Genomic DNA, 14300 nt, shown 5'->3' on the forward strand with positions numbered 1-14300 from the left:
GTTTTATGTTAATTGATATCATAAAACTGACAAAATAATTTAATTTAGCAATTTACCAGATATCAAAGGATGGATATGTCAGTTCAATTAGATGGGCTATTACATTAGATATTGAATTAACACCCTCTTTGTTTAAAGGGACGGCTGGTCCCATGTCAGGGCCTCTATAGGGCACCCCCCCCCTCCCCCCCCAGCCCTGCCATATCTTTTTTTTATAATCGAGCCATTAATCAGGATACTTTCAATACATATCATTAAAGATTATGTTTTATGATAGCTACTCTGAATTTACAATCTCTCTTTCGCTTGTCATTATCTGGATTTGCTGACTCCTGCTTTGTCAGATCTGTGATCGGCAGAACATTTACAAGGCGAGTAGGAGTTTATCTTTATTTTATATAGCCCGTTGCTCTGGTACTTTAAAAAAATATATATATATTGGAAACGCCTTTAATTGTGAAAACACTTAAGCTATGGTTTTTCAGAAAAGAAATTGCACAAAATAACTTTACAGCAGTAAGATACAAAAACAAAAGAAAGCACACAAATAATAGACACTAGTTGAAGATGGGAAAACAGACTTACATATTTTCCTAGTATTAGCGAGCTTACAAAATTACACAATGCAAAGCTGCCAAATATGACGCCGATCATTGTGTTACTGACACCTTTCTTCACTGCCTATAATAAAATAATAAAAAATAATAATTGAATATTCGGAAAGAGCAAATATATTAACATTTTAAAAAACAGAGCAGTACAAACATACCTTTTGTTTCTCTTTATTATCAGGAGTAGTGAGAATGTGAACTTTTATTCAGCTAAACTATGCTCCTTAAAGGGGTTGTCCCACTTTGCTTTTTCAATCTTACCAGCAGTAGATGTCCTGATAACTTCCTGGTTTGGCTCCGGCAGTTGAGTACTTTGGTTGTGCCTTGTAATAACTTTCTCTACATGAAAAATGCTGTCTGCTGAAGTGAGACAACCCGGACATATCCCCTTTTTCATCAGGCAGCCCCTCTGATATGAGCATTTCATGTATCGCGTGGGGCAAGAACTTGTTTATTTATATTTTTACACTGCTAGGTGGAAGCTTCCGCCCAGCAGTGTGTTGTTTTACAGGCTAGGGCAGCGCTTAAGCCCGCCCAATAGTGACGGTGACGTCACCGGGCTCACTGTTGGGTGGAAGCTTCCGCCAGGCAGCGTGTTGTTTTTCAGGCTAGGGCAGCACTAAAGTCCGCCCTATAGTGACGGTGACGTCACCGGGCTCACTGCTAGGTGGAAGCTTCCGCCCAGCAGTGTGTTGTTTTGCAGGCTAGGGCAGCGCTAAAGTCCGCCCTATAGTGACGGTGACGTCACCGGGCTCATTGCTAGGTGGAAGCTACCGCCCAGCAGTGTGTTGTTTTGCAGGCTAGGGCAGTGCTAAAGTCCGCCCAGTAGTGACTGTGACGTCACCGGGCTCACTGCTAGGTGGAAGCTTTCCGCCCAGCAGTGTGTTGTTTTACAGGCTAGGGCAGCGCTAAAGCCCGCCAAATAGTGCTGGTGATGTCACCGGGCTCACTGCTAGCAGATCACCGGATCCAATGTAAAATTTGCGCCTTCACAACCGTGACAGACATTTTGATGACTTAGATACAGCCATAAAAACTTTCCTGTCATCAAAGTAATATAAGCAAATGGATTATTACTTTGTCCCTTTTTTTCTGGTTTCGAACAACCAGTAGGACCATAGCACCCACCGTTAGCCATCAGATGATGTGAGCCACCTATTTTCTGTAACTTTTACTTTCAGTGAACCTACCTACTTATCACCCACCAAGATGCCTCTACTCTGACTGCACCAATCTCCCTCAAGGAAGTTAGAACAGTTAATGGCTTTCCAATTGGTAAGAGTCCTGGTCCGGATGGCCTTCAGCTCCTCTACTACAAAAGATTTCAAAACGTTCTTCTCCCACAACTGACCTCCAACATGAAATGCATTACTACATGGCCGAGGTCTAGTGAGACAAACACAACAGGCTTACATAACACTCATTCCAAAAGAAGGTAGTTATAGGCCTATATCCTTGCTAAACCTGGATCTCAAAATCTGTGCTTGCGGTGCAAAATCTGCAACTGCTCCCCGCTCACACCAGGTCTAAAAAAGTGGAAGGAGAAGGGCCAGTAGGCACATCTCATTTTCTTCGCCTGTTTCAGGCGTAGCAAAAGATCTAAATGTAAGTCAGCTAGGAAGTTGCCTTACATTTACAACTGGCACTGGATGCGCCGAAGTTATGAAGAAGCCTGCGCCTCTTCATAACTCCGGCGGATCCACCACCAGCTCAGGGGTTTAACAAGACCGGTGTCTAAAAGTCTGGTCTTCATAAATGTGCCCCTATGTGCCCACACACTAGTTCTTCTTGGCATATTTCACCCCTTATTATCAATTAAAAATGAATGCTACACTTTCACCATCCCTAATGAAAAAAATGTTCAAAGACGTCCTCCCAAGCCTTCAGACTACGTTTTGGCACTACCAACAGTTCTCAAGGCAGTGTGTTTCCTGACACCTTTTCATACGGTTGATAAACCATTGACAGAATTTGAGAAGACCCTTGCCGCTATACCCTGCCCTTTAAGGAAAATGTCTGCACTGTTTCGCAAGTACATTGTAAAACCTTTCCTCTCCGAGCCACCTTTTCTGCTTTCCTGGGATATTAAATTAGGTCTTATTTTAATAGAAAAAGGTACCAAATTAATTTTACAAGCAGTCCCTCTGAAGTGAGGGAAGGAGCAGTCCCTCTGAAGTGAGGGAAGGAGCAGTCCCTCTGAAGTGAGGGAAGGAGCAGTCCCTCTGAAGTGAGGGAAGGAGCAGTCCCTCTGAAGTGAGGGAAGGAGCAGTCCCTCTGAAGTGAGGGAAGGAGCAGTCCCTCTGAAGTGAGGGAAGGAGCAGTCCCTCTGAAGTGAGGGAAGGAGCAGTCCCTCTGAAGTGAAGGAAGGAGCAGTCCCTCTGAATGTAATGACCGGTGTCACGCACAGGGAGGGAAAAGGGAAAGCCCTGCCCAAGGGAGAGGGAAAGGTGGTGACCCCTGACTCACCTTGCGGCTGGCACCTGACTGCCCTGACGTCCCCAGACGGGTTCCTCACCCATGCGGCGATCACGTGCCTAAACACTAGCTTTCCCTAAAATGAGCCCTAGATAGTGAACGGGCCGGTGGGATCGCTAGTCCGCACCACTGACACTAAGAGGGAAACACCAGGGAGAGGACAGACAATAAAGACAAACACATAAACCCAGGTGGGCGACCACAGCAGACCACAAAGGTCCAACAGGGATCCGGAGGGAAACGTTCTGGACCAACAACCAGAGAACGCAGCAACACAGCTCCAGTGGGTCAGTATAGAAGTCCAGGCAGGAAGCTCTAGATCTGGCAACCAGAGAAGTGTGAGAGGGGAATATAAGGAGGTTGGGAGTGCTGGACAAGGAACAGCTGAGGAGAAGGAGCTACGGATCCCTGAGTGAGCCAAAAAGGGTTGCAAAGCAAACCCAGAAAGCTACCATAAGGAAACAGCCCTATCTTACATAGAGCGCGCAGCCAACCGCTGCGACTTACTGACCCTGGGTATAACGGAGTCAGGCGTGGTTCTTGACACCCTCGTGACAGTACCCCCCTCTCTACAAGGGGCCTCCGGACACTCAGGACCAGGTCTCTCAGGATGAGAGGCATGAAAAGCCCGAACTAGCCTGTCAGCGTTTACCTCTCCTCGGGACCGTAACCTCTCCAATGCACCAGATATAAAAGAGAGCGGCAGACCCGACGAGAATTAACAATTTTGGATATCTGAAACTCTAGATTACCATCTACAACAACAGGAGGGGGTGGCAGCGGTGACGGTTCTAGAGGTGGAACATATTTTTTGAGTAACGACTTATGAAAGACGTTATGGATTTTAAGTAGCTCCAGGCGAAAAGCCACGGGGTTGATGATGGCTACAATTTTGTAAGGGCCAATGAACCTAGGACCCAGTTTCCAAGAGGGAACCTTTAATTTAATATTCCTAGTAGACAACCGCACATAGTCATTCACTCCTAGGTCCGGACCTGGCGACCGTTTCTTATCAGCCATGCATTTGTATTTACCTCCCATATTTTTCAAGTTAGCTTGCACCTTCTGCCATACCGATGAAAGAGATGACGAAAACCGTTCCTCTTCGGGAACCCCAGAAGACCCCCCCCCTCTTTGAAAGTACAGAATTGGGGATGAAAACCATATGCACCAAGAAATGGTGACTTGCCAGTGGATTCCTGACGACGATTATTTATGGCAAACTCAGCTAACGGTAAATATGAAGACCACAACTCTTGGTTTTCAGACACAAAACATCTTCGATATGTCTCAAGGTTTTGGTTGGTACGCTCAGTCTGTCCATTCGACTGAGGATGGAAAGCTGAGGAAAACGACAAGCGTACCCCCAAACGGGAACAAAAAGCTTTCCAAAATTTAGAAATAAACTGGGTACCCCAATCCGAAACATCGGAAGGGACCCCGTGAAGCTTCACGATTTCACTGATGAATACCTGAGCAAGAGTCTTAGCATTAGGTAGTGCAGGTAACGCAATGAAGTGTACCATTTTGCTAAACCTGTCCACTACTACCAAAATAACTGTTTTACCCGCAGACAAAGGTAAGTCAGTGATAAAATCCATTGACAGATGTGTCCATGGTCTATTGGGAATGACGAGTGGTAATAGAGACTCTGCAGGACGTGTATGCGAAACTTTTGCACGCGCACTGGTAGAACAATAAGACACAAAATCCAATACATCCTGACGCAACCTTGGCCACCAAAAACAACGAGACAATAGCTCCAAGGTTGCTTTACTACCCGGGTGCCCAGCAAGTGCCGAATTATGATGTTCCTTTAATAATTCGAAACACAGGTTCAACGGTACAAACAATTTCTCTGAGGGGCAAGAGACCGGGGCGTCCCCCTGGGCCTCTAACACCTTCCCCTCCAGAACAGTGTACACCGCAGAAACAACCACTCCTCTTTGAAGAATGGGTACCGGATCACTCACATTACCCCCTCCAGGGAAACAACGAGATAGTGCATCAGCCTTGGTATTCTTTGCCCCAGGACGATAGGTAATAACAAAAGTTAAACCTGGTAAAAAATAGCGACCACCTAGCTTGTCTAGGAGTGAGACGCTTAGCTGATTCGAGGTACAGAAGATTTTTGTGGTCCGTAATCACAGTGACGGGGTGGACTGCCCCCTCTAAAAAGTGACGCCATTCTTCAAACGCTAGTTTAATAGCTAATAGTTCCCTATTGCCAATATCGTAGTTCTTTTCTGCTGCAGATAGTTTTTTAGAAAAGAAAGCACAAGGACGCTATTTGCCAGGAGACGGACCCTGAGACAGCACCGCCCCCACTCCCACCTCTGACGCATCGACTTCAACAATAAAAGGCTGAGAGACATCAGGTTGGACTAGTACAGGTGCCAAGGTAAACCTCTCTTTTAGAGAGGAAAAAGCAACTTTTGCGGCGTCAGACCATTTAGAAAAATCAGTCCCCTTCCTAGTCATGTCAGTAAGGGGTTTTACAATAACTGAATAATTTTTAATGAATTTCCTATAGAAATTCGCGAAGCCCAAGAACCTTTGCAGTGCTTTTAGGTTCTCAGGAAGATCCCAATCTAAAATTGCCTGGACCTTCCTAGGATCCATACGGAAACCTGAAGCAGATAAATAACCTAGGAATTGTATCTCCTGAACGGCGAAGACACATTTTTCAATTTTAGCATATAATTTATTCGCCCGTAGGACCTGCAGTACTTGTTTGACATGAACCTCATGTGTTCTCAGATCAGACGAATAAATTAAAATATCATCTAGGTATATTACCACAAACCTGCCGATTAGATGACTAAAAATGTCATTAACGAAATGTTGAAAGACGGCAGGAGCATTGGTCAGACCGAAAGGCATAACTAGATTTTCATAATGCCCCTCAGGGGTGTTAAAAGCTGTCTTCCACTCATCCCCCTCCTTGATACGAATCAGATTGTAGGCCCCCCTAAGATCAAGTTTGGAGAACCACCTAGCACCCGCAATCTGGTTAAACAGGTCAGAAATGAGAGGAAGAGGGTATGGGTCTCGGATGGTTATCCGATTTAATTCGCGAAAATCTAGGCAAGGACGTAGACCCCCATCTTTCTTTTTAACAAAGAAAAACCCTGCAGCCACGGGTGAAGAAGAGGGTCTGATGTGTCCCTTAGCCAAGCTCTCGGAGATATAATCTTTCATGGCTTGTCTCTCTGGACCCGAAAGATTATATAACCTGGTCTTGGGTAATTTTGCGCCGGGAATAAGGTTAACCGGGCAATCATAAGGACGGTGAGGTGGTAACTTCTGACAACCCTTTTCAGAAAAAACGTCCTTAAAATCCGAAATAAATGTAGGTAGGGTAGTTATGGAGGCGACTAAGCAATTGCTATTTAAGCAATTTTCTCTACAATGCTCACTCAACTCTGATATCTCCCTGGCCTGCCAATCCACCACTGGATTGTGCGCTACCAACCAGGGAAGGCCCAGCACTACCGGAGTGGGAAGCCCCTCCAGAACATAACATGAAAGCATCTCGTTATGGTGGTCCCCTACCCGAAGGTGTAAATTATGAACAATGTGGGTGAGGTTTCTCTGAGACAGAGGAGCAGAATCAATAGCGAATATGGGAATAGGTCTCTGTAGCGTACAGAGAGACAAACCCATAGTGCGGGCAAAATGGGCATCTATCAAATTTACCCCTGCTCCACTGTTTAGAAAGAAAGAAATAGTCTCCGTCTTAACACCAAAAACAATAACCGCTGGCAACGCAAATTGCGATGTACGTATGGAGGAAACATATACCCCCCAGCTGACATCCTCCACACAGCCTGGGGTTAGTAGTTTTCCGACGGGCTTTTGTTTCTGAGGAAAGAAGGACAGACATTAATGAAATGACCCCTCTCCCCACAAAAAAAAACAAACCCCACGCCTACGGCGAGCCTCAGGAGGACAGACCTGACGAGTGGTTCCTCCTAGCTGCATAGGCTCGTCTAAGTCCGTACAGACTAACTGCTGCTTGGGAGGGGTTACCAATTGCTCCGTTTTTTTCAACCTGTCCCTAAGGCGTCTATCTATTCGGATAGAAAGGGACATAACCGCATCAAGGGAAAAGGGGGTCTCATATAATGCAAGCGCATCCTTAACCCTTTCGGATAACCCAGAGCAGAACTGACTCCTGAGAGCCGGGTCGTTCCATTGGGTATCCGTAGCCCACCTACGGAAGTCAGAGCAATACTCCTCTACCGGCCGCTCTCCTTGTAGGAGTCTCCGTAATCTTGATTCAGCAAGTGCGACTCGGTCAGGGTCGTCATATATGAGACCCAAGGCCCCGAAAAACTCATCCACTGACCGAAGAGCCTGGGAATCAGTGGGTAAAGAGAACGCCCAGGACTGCGGGTCCCCCTGCAGCAGGAAAATAACGACCCCCACCCGCTGTTCTTCAATACCAGAGGAGTAAGGGCGCAGTTTAAAATATAATTTACAGGCCTCACAGAATGTCAAAAACTTGTCCCTTCCCCCAGAAAATCTGTCAGGGAGAGGGACCTTGGGTTCCACAACAACCTGGTTACCAGTAGCAACCGCTGGGCTTGCGGTCAGTTGTAATTGCTGCTGTTGCTGGAGGACCGACGCCTTCAATCCTGCCACCTCCAATGACAGGCCATGAAATTGTTTGGAAAGAGCAGCAATTGGATCCATACTGGATTCTAAGTAGGTAAAAAAAATATATATTATTTTTTTTACCTACACAAAATAAGGGCCAGATATAATGTAATGACCGGCGTCACGCACAGGGAGGGAAAAGGGAAAGCCCTGCCCAAGGGAGAGGGAAAGGTGGTGACCCCTGACTCACCTTGCGGCTGGCACCTGACTGCCCTGACGTCCCCAGACGGGTTCCTCACCCATGCGGCGATCACGTGCCTAAACACTGGCTTTCCCTAAAATGAGCCCTAGATAGTGAACGGGCCGGTGGGATCGCTAGTCCGCACCACTGACACTAAGAGGGAAACACCAGGGAGAGGACAGACAATACAGACAAACACATAAACCCAGGTGGGCGACCACAGCAGACCACAAAGGTCCAACAGGGATCCGGAGGGAAACGTTCTGGACCAACAACCAGAGAACGCAGCAACACAGCTCCAGTGGGTCAGTATAGAAGTCCAGGCAGGAAGCTCTATATCTGGCAACCAGAGAAGTGTGAGAGGGGAATATAAGGAGGTTGGGAGTGCTGGACAAGGAACAGCTGAGGAGAAGGAGCTACAGATCCCTGAGTGAGCCAAAAAGGGTTGCAAAGCAAACCCAGAAAGTTACCATAAGGAAACAGCCCTATCTTACTACATAGAGCGCACAGCCAACCGCTGCAACTTCCTGACCCCGGGTATAACGGAGTCAGGCGTGGTTCTTGACACCCTCGTGACACTGAAGTGAAGGAAGGAGCAGTCCCACTGAAGTGAAGGAAGGAGCAGTCCCACTGAAGTGAAGGAAGGAGCAGTCCCACTGAAGTGAAGGAAGGAGCAGTCCCACTGAAGTGAAGGAAGGAGCAGTCCCACTGAAGTGAAGGAAGGAGCAGTCCCACTGAAGTGAAGGAAGGAGCAGTCCCACTGAAGTGAAGGAAGGAGCAGTCCCACTGAAGTGAAGGAAGGAGCAGTCCCACTGAAGTGAAGGAAGGAGCAGTCCCACTGAAGTGAATGGCTGTAATTACACCTGCTCACCGATGCAATTGTGACAGTGAGCAGGTAGACTGTGAAGAGAAGGCAGTACTCGTATGAGCACCGCGTTGTCTTCAACCAGCTGATCAGCGGGGGTGCCAGGTGTCATACCGCCACCAATCCTGAGGACAGGTCATCAATATAAAAAAAAGTGGACAACCCCTTTAAACTTTCCAAAGTCTCTTTACATTGACTAGTAGCAAATATACCTTGAGAGATGTACAGCAATTTTATCTCAGACATTTCTATGAAAACCATTAAAATATCACACACAAAAAAAAAAAATCTTATAAGGGCTGTCCCATTACATCAACGGAAGCCTGCACCCCCCTCTTCTTTTGAATGGGGCTGCAGACAGGTATGCTCGCTAACACTTTATTCAACTCTATGGGGGGGCCTCCATTCTGGCGATCAATAGGGGACAAACATGGGACAATGCCTTTACCTACCAGAAATCTATTTTCTAGACTATGTAAGAAAAGTGCCCCTGGATTCCCACAAACTAAAAGGGTACACACACAGATAATATTAAGAAAATACCTCTTGAGGAAAGAAGGGTCCCAAAATGGAGTAACATATCATGGAGCTAAAGTTCAGAGAGGCGGCAGAAATCATTGTTAGGACTTGCTGCCTGGACAGTCTTCTGCTGGTGTTATTTTCCAGGGTGATGTCCGTGTTCTCAGACATGATGTTACCTGAAAATAACACACAAACAATTAGGTCCCTTTCACACGAGCGAGTTTTCCACGCGGGTGCAATGGGTGAGGTGAACGTATAGCACCCGCACTGAATCCTGACCCATTCATTTCAGTGGGTCTGTGTACATGAGCGTTGTTTTTCACGCATCAGTTCTGCGTTGCGTGAAAATCGCAGCATGTTCTATAGTCTGCGTTTTTCACGCAGCCCTAGCCCCATAGAAGTAAATGGGGCTGCGTGAAAAACACATTGCATCCGCAAGCAAGTGTGGGTGCGATGCGTTTTTCACTGATGGTTGCTAAGAGACGTTGTTTGTAAACCTTCAGTTTTTTATCACGTGCGTGAAAAACGCATCAAAACGCATTGCACCCACGTGGAAAAAACTGAACAACTAAACGCAATTGCAGACAAAACTGACTGAACTCGCTTGCAAAATAGTGCGAGTTTCACTGAACGCACTCTGAACGCATCCGGCCCCAATCTGCAACGCCCGTGTGAAACCAGCCTTAACCCTGGGTTCACACCTGAGCGTTTCTGAGACACGCGGTTTTATGCGCGTTTTTTGCAATAGTAAACGCGTGTTTGACTGCAGTGTTGGCCAATGAGTCTATGGCCAAAACGCGCGACAAACGCCCCCAAAAAAGCTCAAGAACTTGTTTATGCGTCGGGCGTTTTACAGCGCGTTCAAACGCGTTGTAAAACGCTCAAGTGTGAACCAGGGCCATAGTGAAGCATTGGTTTTCATGTGTTGAGCGTTTTACAGCGCGTTTGGACGTGCTGTAAAACGCTCAGGTGTGAACTTAGGGTAAAGAGGTTTTCCGAGAGTTTCTAACTGATTATCTATCCTCAGGATGAATCATCAGTATCGGTGGAGGTCCGACACCCGAGAATCCTGCTGATCAGCTGTTTGAGAAGGCATCGGTGCTCCACCGTGGCCTTCTCTCAGCTTTTCCTAATTTTTTTTACGGATGATCAGTTTACGGATGAGCTGTTTAAGAAGACACTGGTGACTACACAGGAGCACCAGTGTCTTCTTAAACAGCTGACCAGTGGGGGTCCCAGGTGTCGGACCCTCACCAACAGGTATCCAGAGGATAGATCATCCTTAAAAAAAAAAATTGGGAAGACCCTTTTTAGAAGTAAGCACATAAGCATCAGGGGCAAATATTGCGCTGTCAGCTGCCTGGCAGGAAAGAACTACTGCAAGTGTGAACATAGCCTATGACTAAGGCTACTTTAAAACTTGCGGCAGAGTGATCCGCCAAAACGTATGCCAACTGATGGCATTTGTAAGACGGATCGGGATCCTGATCAGTCTTACAAATGCATTTAAATGCCGGATCCGTCTTTCTGGTGTTCCTGTATTTTGAGTGCCGGATCCGGCACTAATACATTCCTATGGAAAAAAATGCCGGATCCGTTTTTGCATTCAGGCAAGTGTTCAGTTTTTTTGGGCCGGAGATAAAACTGTAGCATGTTGGGGTATTATCTCCGTCAAAAAGACTGAACTGAAGACATCCTGGTGCATCCTGAACGGATTGCTCTCCATTCAGAATGCATGGGGCTAAAACTGATCAGTTCTTTTCAGGTATAGAGCCCTTAGGACGGAACTCTGTGCCGGAAAAGCATAACGCTAGTGTGAAAGTACCCTAAGGCCCCAGCAGACCCATATACCACAATGCAGCACAAAATACTGCCGTCTTCACCACAATATTCAACCGTATGACTGTCCTGAAGACGGCGAAACATATGAGTGCCATGTGCCGGGCCCCTCACACACAATATACTTACCTGGTTCCCGCTCCCTCACCGCTCCTAGTCCCCACACCGCCACTTCTCCCTGTACATGGATGAAAACGTCCAGTGTCAGGGGGGGGAGCAGCCAATTGCAGACGGGGGAAGAGCCTCCCTAGCATCGCGGGTGATACTAGAAAGGCTCGTCCCCATACCCGCCTGCCATTGGCACTCCCCCTGACAACGGATGTTTTCATCTGTGTACAGGGAGAAGCAGCAGTGACGGTGCAGGGACCCAGGTAAGTATATTCCCTCTGAGGGGCCTGGCACATGGGGGCTGTTGTATGATGTTGGATAACCCCTTTAAGGACTCACTCATATAACCATATCCCTTTTGCAGACCGCAAATTTCACATCCGCAAAATACGGATACTGGCCGTGTGTGTTCCACATTTTGCAGGTTAGAACATCCTTCTCCATGATAGACATGCCTACTTCTGTCCACGCAAACGGACAAGAATAGGACATGTTCTTTCTTTTTTGCGTGGCCGCACAACGGAAGTGCAGATGCGGACAGCACACAGACTAAAATAAATGGGTCTGCACCTGATCCGAAAAATTGCGACTCAGATGCGGAAAGAAAAATACAGTCGTGTGAATGGGCCCTAAGGTCTCATGCACACAAAAGGATTTTTTTTTCCACAGAAGCATTCACTTTAATGGGGCCACAAAAAACAAACAAACAAAAAAATAATGGAAATGACTCTGTGCATTCTGTATCCGTACCAGGATAGGAATATTCTATTAGAGGCAGGAAGTTCCTTTCCGCAAAACGCGGAATGCACACGGCCAGTATCCACAATTTTCGGTCCGCACAACAGCCAATGGTCGAGTGCATGAGCCCTAATGCCGAGAGCATCCGATTATTATATATCCAGCCAGCGGGCCCCTGAGCATGTGTCTATGGCCTGGCGGCCCCCGACTACGCCGCAGTAACACCTAACTGGCGGAACCCATTCACTCACAATGGGGTGCGATGGATTTTAAAACAGCGTCTGTAATTTTAACAGGAAAAAAAGGAAAGAAAAAAATAATACACCGATCAAATCTGACAGAATCTGCAAACACAGCCTCCGATGAAAATGTGAACATAGCTCAACCCAGAAGTTAATGATAGTTAGACAGATAGACAGAAGGGTAGATAGATAGACAGAAGGGTAGATAGATAGACAGAAGGATAGATAGATAGATAGATAGATAGATAGATAGATAGATAGACAGAAGGATAGACAGACAGAAGGATAGACAGACAGAAGGATAGACAGACAGAAGGATAGACAGACAGAAGGATAGACAGACAGAAGGATAGACAGACAGAAGGATAGACAGACAGAAGGATAGACAGACATTACATAGCCACACACACTGTATCTATCCGGCGCATGTGAGAAGGCTGCTTCCCCTTCACTGGACCCCAGCACACCGCTCTGGGATGACTGCTGCCCCTTTCCGGCTCCTCTCCCGTCTCCACACGCGCAGTGTAAACTGTGACCTGGAGAAGAGCCCAGGGGCCCCACTGCCGGTGCCTGCGGCGCCTCCATTCTCCTGGCTTGTGTGGTAGACATTGAGAGTCACTTCCATGCCCCCTCCTCACTTACTTGTTCGTGCCCGGGCTCGTAGCGTCCTGCCCGGCACAGAGCGTGTAATGTGAGCCGCTCCTGAGCACAGCAGCTCCCGCGTCCTCCTCCCTCCAGTCACATGGGGCAGCCCCGCACTGAGCTGTGTACACTGCAGGCTATCCTGCCAGCTGAGGGAAGACGTTATGCTGCTAGCTTGCCTTCACACCCTGCGGATTTTTGTTGTGACTGTAAATACGTTTCATTCTCCTAAATGGGGCTTGCAGAAATCCATCTGTTTGCTGCCCCATTCCAATGAATAGAACTGATTTTCAGTCCCAGAAAATTCAGCTACCAATTCCCCAGCATGTGAGTGCACCCTTAGGCCACCTGCACACCTTGCGGAATATGTGCAGTTCTTGGTTTTAGCTGCGGATTTCACCCTTTTCCAATGAAGGGTGAGATCTGGGGCAAAACCGCATCCAATCCACACCAAAACCGCTGTAAGGCTATTTTCACACTAGTGGCAGGACGGATCCGACAGGCTGTTCACCCTGTCGGATCTGTCCTGTTGCTATTTAGCCGTGCCGCCGGACCGTCCCCATTGACTATAATGGGTACGGAGGCAGAGCTGCGGCACAGCATGGCGAAAGGCCGCCGGACTAAAAGTACTGCATGTCCGACTTTTTAGTCCGGCGGCTTCTCACAGCGAACTGCCGTGCTGCGCCGGAGCTCCGCCCCCGTCCCTATTATAGTCAATGGGGACAGAGCGGCGGCAAGGCGAAATAGTGGCAGGACGGATCCGACAGGGTGATCAACCTGTCAGATCCGTCCTGCCGCTAGTGTGAAAGTACCCTTAGACATTGCAGATTCTGGTGTGGATATGCAGGGCCTTCTTTGACACGGGGCAAAAGGGCAGCTGCTCCTGGGGGGCCTAAGGCAGCTGCCTCTTGAGCCCCGCTGGCCACTGCCCACAGCCACAATGACATGATCTGCTCCGTGTCCCGGCGAAAACTACCGTAGCAGGCAGGCCAGCCGCGTAACATCACTCACTCTGTCACTTGCCTGCTTCATTAATAAAGTGGGAGGAACAGGCGCGTGCGGCGTGATGGAGTGAGTGACGTCACGTTACGCTGCCGGCCTGCCTGCTACGGTAGTTTGCCTCCTAGCCATGACTTTACATATAAAGACCCCGCCGCGATTAGTTGCCGGCCTCCACCCCCTGTATTGGTGGTCACTATTTATACAGGGATACTGTTATGGGGGGGGGGGGGGGTATCTGTGGATGACACGTATATAGCATAAGATACTATATGTGTGTCATCCACAGATCTCCCCCCATAACAGTGTCATCCACAGATCCCCCCCATTACAGTGTCATCCACAGATCCCCCCCCATAAGTGTCATCCACACAGATGCCCCCATAACAGTGTGTCATCCACAGATGTCCCCATAA

At 47.7% G+C, this 14300-nt stretch overlaps 1 protein-coding gene across 2 annotated transcripts in view; it reads right to left on the bottom strand.

Annotated features, from left to right (window-relative positions):
* LOC122934474 (MFS-type transporter SLC18B1-like) overlaps positions 1-12993 on the bottom strand; it is a 117491-nt gene extending 104498 nt beyond the window's left edge. For both annotated transcript variants that reach the window (XM_044289959.1, XM_044289958.1), the window contains exons 1-3: positions 12886-12993; positions 9338-9492; positions 586-681 (exon numbers count right to left, since the gene is read on the bottom strand). In XM_044289959.1, coding sequence (XP_044145894.1) covers positions 586-681; positions 9338-9484 — 243 coding nt within the window. In that variant the 5' untranslated portion in view covers positions 9485-9492; positions 12886-12993. The remainder of the gene's footprint in view (positions 1-585; positions 682-9337; positions 9493-12885) is intronic.
* Positions 12994-14300: the final 1307 nt, after the last annotated feature.

This window comes from Bufo gargarizans, chromosome 4, assembly GCF_014858855.1.
Source record: "Bufo gargarizans isolate SCDJY-AF-19 chromosome 4, ASM1485885v1, whole genome shotgun sequence".
In the NCBI taxonomy this organism is placed as follows: Eukaryota; Metazoa; Chordata; class Amphibia; order Anura; family Bufonidae; genus Bufo; species Bufo gargarizans.